Here is a 10,346-nt window from a genome sequence, read left to right on the forward strand (position 1 = left end):
GTTATTTAGATGCTTGAGTGAGTTATGGGAAATTTTGGATTATGCTAAAGATCATAACCGTATCATGAAGCACGACTAAAACCGATTCAACTCAGATGACAATATCAGCGCTCAACTGAAAACAGCAACATTTACAATATTAAAAGATGATATTCTGAAAAAGCCAACCCATACCTTACTTTGTATAAACAATTGAATTACTTCAAACCAAGAAGTCAACTAATACAGACAGCATATATGTTTCCTTTAATATTTTATTACCACACACAAGAGAGGGTACAAAGAGATGAAATTCGTAAAGGAGAATTACTATAGATATAAAGAGATCACATTAAAATAAATTCACAAATTGATATGATTTCATATAATTCATTACATCTATTTTATAACAAAAATAGCTTTATAATCTAACATATCACATTAAATTATGTTAGTGTATGAGTTTACTTTTGTGGAATCTTTTTGTAGCTAAAGAAATATCTCCCAACAATTTAAGAGGTCTTCTACGCATGGATAGAATTGGTCTTCCTTACTTGCGGATCTCGTAATTTTGTTCCTGGTTAGTTGCATCGGGTTTATCATTTGGTTTATGTGCTTACTTTCTTGTTTTCCTTGCAGGTTTATCTTTTGAGATATTTGTTCATTTTAAGCTTTTTTGTATTGTGGTTGGTAGCTTTAGGTTTTTTAATGCCTGGGTTTGGACTTTCTTGGAAAATTGTGTCCCCATGTATTTATGTTGTAACTATGATTTTTATCTGTCATAAATAAGGACTTTCAATAAAATTTAGGATACCGTTATCTTTTTTTCAAAAAAAATACAATTATTGGCGTTGACTGTTTACTTTGTGCTTAGCAAGAAAGGAGATCTTTGTGTCATTGACGTAATTGGATGTCAAAAAACAAAAGACTTAATAGGATGCGTGTTATATGTATCGGATTACATGTAACACTATTTATGAGTCTTACATATTCTTTCTATATCTCTTTGACAATTTAGACTTTAAGCCTCTTCTAAATTTAAAAAAAAAAAAAAAATCCTTATCCGTAGTTTATACAAAGTTGTTTTAATCATTATATGTGTAGGAGAGTAAATTACAGTTGCCAAGATCAAGAAAATGTGATTTTTAACATAGTGGGATGGTGGTGGGCATCATGAAGCACACCTCTCCTAGTTAGTACGTAACAGATGGGTTTTAACTTTATAATCAATATTTTATTCTTAGCCATTTATTTAGGTTCAGAGGAAATGAGATTATTTTAAATGAAAGTTAAAAATTAAATAAAATATTATTAAAATATTATTTTTTAATATTATTATTATTTTAAATTTTAAAAAAATTAAATTATTTATTATATTTTATATAAAAATTTAAAAAAATTATAATAATGAAATAAAATAAAATAGGATCAAACTATTTTTATATCGGGCCTAAAGGGAGGGACATATATGAAACACAAAAAAAGCTTGATTAATCCATGTTTGCTTTTGTTGCAGGGCTCGTTGTTGGGCTTTTGGTGGCAAAGTTTTGAGTTTTAAGGAATTCGATGGTTACAGGTCCTCCTCTATTCAGGCCCAAATAAGAGAGAACGTTTACTGGTCCACATCGCTTGGAAACGTGTCTTTCGGCAAATAAGGCCTCCACGTAGCACTTGGTTCACGTCAAAGGGGTATGGCTGTAATTAAAACTTTCCGCGTCGATTCGACCGAGTACATCATCTCTTCTCTCTTCTTTTTTTGAACAAATCATTCCTTCTCTCTTAAATGTACGGTTTCACCCTTGAGATCGAGCTTCCGAGTGAAGTAAAGCTACGATACGAACTCGTCCGACACCTTCATTAATTCGGAATTACAGTTATACCCCTTTCACGGCCTTCTCAGAAACCCCTAGGCAATTTCGAAAAGGACCGCCATTCTCTCCACTCGTGATATGATCTGTACCTTAGTTGTCTTCCATGGCCTCTCCTTCTTCGAAATCTCAACCCCCTCCTGCTCCTACCCTATATATATGTGTATATTTACACATTCTTAATAATTTCATCCCAAATTTAATAACTCCTCTCTCTCTCTCTCTCTCTCTCTCTTTGTGCAAGCAATAAACTGTAATGGCATCCCAAAATCCAGAAAGTCAGTTCCAAGATTTCTTACCGACCATGGCCCACAAGCTCGGTGGGGACAGCCTGATAGGTGAGCTGTGCAACGGCTTCGATCTGTTGGTGGACGGCGACAAAGGGGTCATCACCTTCGATAGCCTCAAGAGGAACTCCGCTCTGCTGGGCCTGCACGACTTGAGAGATGAAGATCTGCTTTCCATGTTACAGGAAGGCGATTTCGACGGTGATGGTGCCCTTAATCAGATGGAGTTTTGCGTCTTGATGTTCAGATTGAGCCCCGAGCTCATGGAAGAGTCCTGCCTTTGTGTAGACGAAGCTGTAGAACATGAATTCCAACATTGACCACTAATTTATTTTTTCTCCTTTTCTTTTTCCTTTTTTAATGTGTAAAAATTTTAACTCTTATTAGGATTCAAATAAACTCTTTCTTTCACTTGTATCCTGTCTTGTATTTATTTATTTTCTTATTTTAATAACTAAGATACTGTTTTATTAAATAAATTGACCAAAATAGTAAATACCAACTGTGTCCCAATAACTACCTAAAACAAGCCCTACACAAAGAGTGGCGCTGCCTTCAGTCCACATAATAGGACTCCTTGGCAGTCCAAATATAGGAATAGATTAAAATCATAAAAACCCTCATTTTTATCATAAAATTGACCAAAACAACCTTATTTCTAGTAAAGAAAAAGTCAGAAATCTAAGCTTTCCCTCTCCCTCTCTATGTCGTGCGTCTGGGCATCTGCAAACTGTCGTGCGTCTGGCCTCTGGGTCCTCCATTGCCATATACAAAGCTTAGGTTGTTTTTCTTTATTTTCCAGCAAATGTTCGTCGTGTCCAAAACATGGGATGAGTGCATATTTTTCCAAGCATCAATCTCCTCTACTGTAAGCCAATGAAAAAGGGGGCTTTTTTATTTTTAAGTGTATTTAATGACCAATCTCCTCTACTGTAAGCCAATGAATTATCTTTCCTTTTTTTAATTGTAAATGACTCATTCACATCAACAATCACCCATTCTACTAATATGGACATGTTGATTCTGCTATAATTTAGAAAGACTATATGTTCTTTCTTTCTTTTTTTATAAGTATTTATGAGTAATCTTTTCTTGACATGCATGAAGATTTGTGTAACTTTTTATTGATGTATTTGACATCTTAATATATTGATCATCTATTCGTGAAGATTTGTGTAACTTTTTATTTCTTAATCCAGGTATCATTATACATATTTGCAGTGCTTTAGATTGAGAAGAGTTATAAATAAATTGTTGAGAAAACTTACTTTTAAATTTGGATTATTGTCTTAGAAAAAAGATATAAATTGTTGAACAATTAATGAGAAGCCATGGTCTCTTTCCTTCTCCATTGGGCGGGCCTTCAGCAAGCACTCTCAAGACATGGGCAGAAAAGCTAGAAAAACATCATGGAACCCATTTACAAATTTTTACAAACAAGTAGAGTGCACACTGCCCTTTAAAACAATGAATGAAAATAGAAGAGTAATAACCCAACAAATTTAAAACAACATCATGGAACCCATTCATAGATTTGTAATAACCCAACAAATTGATTGACGAATTGTGGAGATGTAAGATTACATCAATAATATTGTGTAAACTTTCTTTTGATTGTGTAAGGTTATAAAACAGTTTTGTAATCGCCCCTCAGAATATCAAATTAATCGCCCCCAACAAATCTTACATCTTCTCACAATGACCAGACATCAATTACAATAGAAGAGAAGAGAAAATAGAAGCTTACATCTACACCTTACAACCTATGGAGAGAGAGAGAGAGAGACGCATGGGCAGATTGGGTCCTCTCTTGAGAAAGGGGAAGGCGACATCAATGAACCGAGGGAGCTGCGAGGGCGACATTGCTTTTCTCTGCTCTGGATTTCACCGAGGAAGGAAGGAATTTCACTTCCTTAATTCTGCTACATGAAACGCTCCGTTTCATCAATAAGCCTCCAAAGCGGTCCATGCCCGTGGACTGCACTAGGAATTACTCCTACAGAAAAATCAGGAAATAGAGTTGATTAATTCGATGTTTTGGTTTCTTGATCAAAAGGCTAACAAAAAAGTTGGTCAGAAATCGCTTTTTTTTTTTTCTTAAACAGTCACAATAGTGGACCGTATTGCGAGTCTTTTGGCACGTTAGTGACGTGACGTGACGAGACGAGCCGAGAATCACAGTAGGTAGGGACAACGCTTAAATATAACTCAAATAGGCCTATGCCTATTCAATGAAGATAAATATTAGGGCCGATGCAACTTTAGGGCTCCATTATTTTCGAAATCATTATCATATCATCTTATTTAATAAAATTATAATTTTTTTAAAATTTACACATAAAATAAAATTAACAATTTAATATTTTCTAATTTAAATAAAAATAATAGAAAAAAATATATTCTAATAATATTTTATTAATTTTTTAATTTTTATCTTAACTCATATAATTTTATTTGCGAAAACAAACAAGTCAATACATAAAATTCAAGTATTTTAAGAAATTCTATTTTTAAATATCACTCAAATGTAAATATTTTTAATTTCAAATCGGTCTCGTTTGATTACGCAGTTCAGATGAGATAATATAAGATATTTTGAATAATAGTAAGATTTTTGAATTAAGATAAGATGAGATGTTTTGTAAAAAAAGTATGTTTGGATAGTAAATGAAAATGAGATGAGATAGTTTGCAAGAGCACTAGCATTAAATTATGTATCTACATATTTACATAATATGACTTTATATTGAGCTGCATTGAATTAAATTTACATGACTATGAACAATATTTTTACAAATTTTAAGAGGCACTGTCCACTCTTCAAATCTTATTTTATTACTTTTTTCTCTCTCCTTCCCCTCTTTCTCTCCACCAACGGATAGAATTTAGAAAAAAAAATTCTAATAGATGCTAAATGATAGAATTTGTAATGGTGCAAATTACAAAATATATAAAAAAATAATAATTTTAGAAAAAAATAATAAAATAATAATATTTTTTATTATTTAGCTCAAAGATGTATAATCGAATGTTAGAGTTTTTATTGATATGCAAAATTAATGTCCAAAAAATGTTATTTTGAAATAAAAAAATATATAAAGAAACCAATGCTAGTGCTCTAAAAAAATATGTATTTGAATAGTGAGATTATATGAGATAATTTTAACTTTTTAGAGATTTAATAAAGTGGTGAGTTCCACTAATTATTGAAAAGTATTTAATTATTGGGTGAAAAATATTATGAATATATTAAAAATAAGTAATATATATTATTAATTTAAAAATCCATAAATATTTTGACTTTCACAAAATATATTTTTTATAGTTGGCACTTGGCCAGGCGGTAATTATTTCAATATTTTCAAATATGAAGGCATTTTTTTTAAATGAAATTATTCTAATTATAACCTATTTATTATACTATATCTTACGAAATTCAAAATATGTTTTTATAATTATGTATTATAATAAAATACAAAATTATAATTGATAATTATATATATTAAAACGTTTCTTTTTTGGAACGGTCGGGCCGTTACTGGGCGTTTAACAGCCCCCAATCAAAACAAGTCACGTATGCAATTCTATACTATGCATAATATATTTGATCTCATCTGATAAAACCAACAGAAGTTCTTAGAATTTACGTTTCTTCTCAAAAATACCTTCAGTGTGCGCAGCTCCGGTTTCTGGGTGAAGATCTGCAAAAGAATCCTACACCCGAAGCAAAGAACAAGAGGAAAAGATAAAGAACAATCAAGACGAGTGAGGAAATGGAGAGCCAACGGATGACTCACATCGTTGTTGAAAGAAACAGAAGGAAGCAAATGAATGAACTTCTTCGCGTGTTGAGGTCCCTAATGCCTGGCTCATACGTACAAAGGGTATTGAATTGTATAAAATATAATCAAACAAAGACTCCATTTTACGTTTCTTCGTTATCTTATGCATGAGTACTCGTGACTATAATTTGAAGGGAGATCAAGCTTCTATTATTGGAGGAGCCATTGATTTTGTGAGGGAATTGGAGCAACTTCTCCAATGCTTAGCATTTGAAAAAATGAAAGTTGAGCAAAGCTCACCTTTTTAATGTATGGAGTTTAAATCCGAGAGAGAAATTACAAGACCGTCCTAAAAGTGGAGATTCTAGCAAAACTCAATTAGATCCCCTTCGGACTGAACGACCTGATGGTGAGGATATATCATCTGAGGGCACTATCTCGGATCATCCTGTAAGTGACCATGAATCATAGCCGTAATATGTGGCCAAAAACTTGAACATAGTTATTCTTTTATGCTACTAAAAGTTTCAGGATCTTCACCAATGTGCTCGAATTTTTGTAGGTATTAAGTGACTGATGAACAGAAAATATAGGTTTATTAGGACATCTCTTGTAAAGGTTCTGTAGGAGAAAATGAAATATAATGTTGCTTGCTTGATATTTCTTAATTCATTGCCTTGCACCAACCCATGAGCCTTCTCTTTGGTTCTAGTCCCAGACCAATGCATGGCTATATTCACATTAAAGAATCGGATTTGTGGCTTCATTTTTTTTAAATGCTGCTGGCAGACCTTGAAAAACTTCTCAATTTTAAAACGGGAGCTTGAAATGCAACCTATTTGTAAGGCCCAGTTTCTTCATCAAAGTGGCCCGGACCGCGCGTGAAAATGGCCCATCCATTTTAGTGCTTAGTAAGACCACCGAACGGCGTCGTTTTGGGAGGTAAGAGTTCTCCTCTGTTTTTCCGTTTCTTCCTCCCTTTCTTCTCGTACAGTCAGTTTCCTTTCGGTTTCTTTTCCTCCCGCATTTCCTTTCTCCCACGTTACTCTTTCCTTTTCCATTTCTTTTCATCTTTCTTTTCGTTGACTTCTGTTCCTGTTGCCGAAACACTTGCCCTAAACTTCTTCAATTTCGGTTTTCTCTCTTGCGCTGCACCTAGTTTCGGTGGTTGCCGTCTGCTGCATTCCTTTGTTTTCTCTTCATTTTGCATTTCGGTTTTCCTCTACAACACACGGGCATCACTTCACATCCCTCCATTTCCGACTGGTAAGAGTTCCATCTTCATTCCTTTGATTTTCGGTTTCCCTTGCTGTAGTGTGCAGATTCTGCTTTTGGTATTTATTTTTGATGTTCCTCATCTATACAGTTTTGGTTGCCGTGAGTTTGAGTTGCATTTTCGTCGGTTCTTGGGTTTCCGTGGCTTGTGATTCCTAGTTCTTGGACTTTCGGTTTTCGGTTTCTCGTGTAACTAGTCAAACCATTACGGGAGAAATTCATTTTCGTTGGTAAGTTAGCCTCGTTCTTGGTCTCTTACGCACGCACACACACTTTATTTTCAAGTCAATTTATTTCAATTCAATAAAATATTTGAAAGTGTAGTTTGTGAGTTCTTGGGCATTTTCAAGAGTAAGTAAACACTTTGTGTTGGAGTGGTCTTGGAATTGTGGATTGTTGTGGGTTGGCCGAACAGTAAACCAAGTGATACTTGGGAGTGATTAGGGGCTGTTTTTGTATGGTTCAGGTTGCTATACGACAGTTTGGAGTGGAGGTTAAATCATTTGAAGTTACATTGTTATTGTAGTTTTGGTTGAGTTGTGATGATTGCTTGGAGATAGGGGCCATTGAAGTGGGGTTGATATTTTGATTATTGGTGTTTGTCGATGGCTTTGGTGGGTGTTTTAATAAATATTAAGATTAGTATATGGTATCTTGAGTTGGAATGCACGCTGTCCAATGTTGTTAAGTGGTTGAATTAGTGTGTTAAATTGTGGGTTTTTCTATAATTATTAGAGGAGGTTGTGCCAATTGTCATTTAATACTCGGTGTATATTTCTTTTGTTTTTATGAATAGGTGTCGAGATTAATAGAGGACAATTTCAAGGTATAGATAATACGCTGCAGGAGTCAGGTAAGCGGGGTTCTTATGCTGGGTTTTATACAAGTTAATAAGACTGGCGTTGATTTTATGAAAACTTGCATAATTTGTGTTGTGTTGGGAACTTGTGAAAACAAAGATCAACCTCGGTCACTATTCTGCATTATTCATGAAATCTGTGTGAAAAAGAGAAAAATATGTTCTGGCATGCATTGTGTAGACATGAACTAAATTCTGTCATGTGATTTCTGAAATCTGAAAAATGAGCGATATTGAGAATATGAAAAGTTGTGCATTTATTTGAAAAGATATTCTGGCTTTTGTGTTCAGTGTGTGTAAACTATCTGATTCTGTTTTGATACTCTGTATTATTTTGATATAACATCTGAAAACCTTTGGCATGGTGTACTGGTTTTCGTATCTGACTCTGTCTCTGCTTTGCTCTACTCTGCTCTGTTATGCTCTGTTCTGTTTGGGTTGGTACCAACTTCTCTGTCTCTAAGTGCACCCATTTTGGAAACAAAGTGGTTTTATTATGGTCTTTCCTGTGTGCACACTCGGGGCTCCGAGAAGAATAAATAAAAGATTTCACCTCTGTCTCTGCCTGGTTTGGCCACCGGGATTAGCACAACCCTACCACGGGGGTGAAACATGGTCTCTGCTCTGTTTGTGCTCTATTTTGATCTTATGATGATACTCAGTTTATGTCATGCCAAAGCACTATGGGTTTTTACTTGTCTTAAAACCATCGCTCTGTTACTCTTGAAAATATGTTCTATTCTGCATGATAACTCTGAAAAATATTTTGTTCTGCATGCTATTTTTTGTAAATGCTCATGTTTGCACGCTAGCATATGATTTCTGCTTACTGAGTTGTGATAACTTACCCCCTATCATGATAATATTTTTCAGATGATATGGAGAGTCCAAATGAGGATCTGGATTAGATTGGTGAACGTGTTTAAGTTGAGGAGATGTGGTTAGAAGAAGGACTTCTGATGTCCTTAATTTTAATGTCTTTGAGTTTTAATTATATTTTCGGATTAGTAGGACCTATGATTTTATCAGTTTGGTATGTTACTATTACCGAGAGATTGTGGACCCTTTGATATTTTTTTATGATTGCATTAAAGATTGTGTGGAGTTTGTAATGAGATTAATGAGAAGATATGAGATTGATTTCATTTATGAAGATTTTTGGAGATTATTCTTTGGATGTGTTGGGAGACATGTTTATGAGTGACAGGTAATAATTCTTCAAGCCACCCGGGTTTGGGGCGTTACACTATTAGTGCTCAATGTGGCTCAGGGTCAAGGGATCACACAAGAGAGGTGGAGGGTAAGGGGCTTCGGTGGAAGATGGGAAGGGAAAGAGTTACAGGAGTTACTGGGGGTTATCAGCTGTATGCAGGGATATTGGATGTGTAATGGAAAAGCTACGTGACAAATGGGCCTGCAACCCGATGACATTTAACCGAGTCTGGATCCGGTTCGACCCGACCTGCTACTGTTTGCTCAGCAACCCGATTCGACCTGGCCCATTACTGTGCGGGTCAGGTCGGTGGTTTTTTTATTATTATTATTTTAATTCTTAGCCACTTTCTCAATAAATAATAACAATAGTTGAGAGTTTATAAAATAAATAAATAAATAACGTTGAGAGTATATTCAGATCTCATAATCCATGAAGGCATACAAAAAGTTGGATTCAAGCTATTAAAAATCGACTAGATCATTTACAATTCCATTTGAGGACTTTTATCAAACACCGACTGTGCTCCAGCATTTTGTTTACCTTCTTCTTCACCATTTACATTACAAACAGACTGTAGTACAATAAAAGGGAAGGCTTCTAACAAAAAAATACTGAAGAAAATCTAAAAAGTCCAAAATCCAATTCATGATGATCTCCTTTACTGACCTTGCCAACAACTGTAGCAAAAAGAAAATCATCATGGAAAGTATTAGTCAAAACCTGAGACAATGTTATGATCTTGCCTGTAAATGGAAATGTAAATGTAAATCAGAGTGGATAGAAGAGAATCGATCAAATCTGGCCCATTCTCCTCTTCATTAGCCTACAGCCCATGAGCCATAATTGACAACTTGAAGAAGTTCACTTTCTATGCAGGTTTCGGCAGTTTCGCAACATGAAGAAGCTATTTTAACATCATTTAACTGAAGTATACACGACGATTGCCAAAAAACCATAAATCCACAAAAATACAGTCATTTCCAAAACCAGGAAATCAATATCGAAAAGGTCTTCAAGCGGAAAAGAAAAGGAAATCAACTTTCTGAAAGTAGGAAAAAAAAAGCATATTCTTTTAAAGCA

At 34.5% G+C, this 10,346-nt stretch overlaps 1 protein-coding gene across 1 annotated transcript; it reads left to right on the forward strand.

Annotated features, from left to right (window-relative positions):
• Positions 1 to 2,018: 2,018 nt before the first annotated feature.
• Positions 2,019 to 2,551, forward strand: LOC109014205 (calcium-binding protein KRP1). Its single transcript, XM_018996573.2, has one exon. It carries the CDS (start codon positions 2,104 to 2,106, stop codon positions 2,452 to 2,454), a length of 351 nt encoding a protein of 116 aa, XP_018852118.1. The 5' UTR covers positions 2,019 to 2,103; the 3' UTR covers positions 2,455 to 2,551.
• Positions 2,552 to 10,346: the final 7,795 nt, after the last annotated feature.

This window comes from Juglans regia, chromosome 2, assembly GCF_001411555.2.
Source record: "Juglans regia cultivar Chandler chromosome 2, Walnut 2.0, whole genome shotgun sequence".
NCBI lineage: Eukaryota > Viridiplantae > Streptophyta > Magnoliopsida > Fagales > Juglandaceae > Juglans > Juglans regia.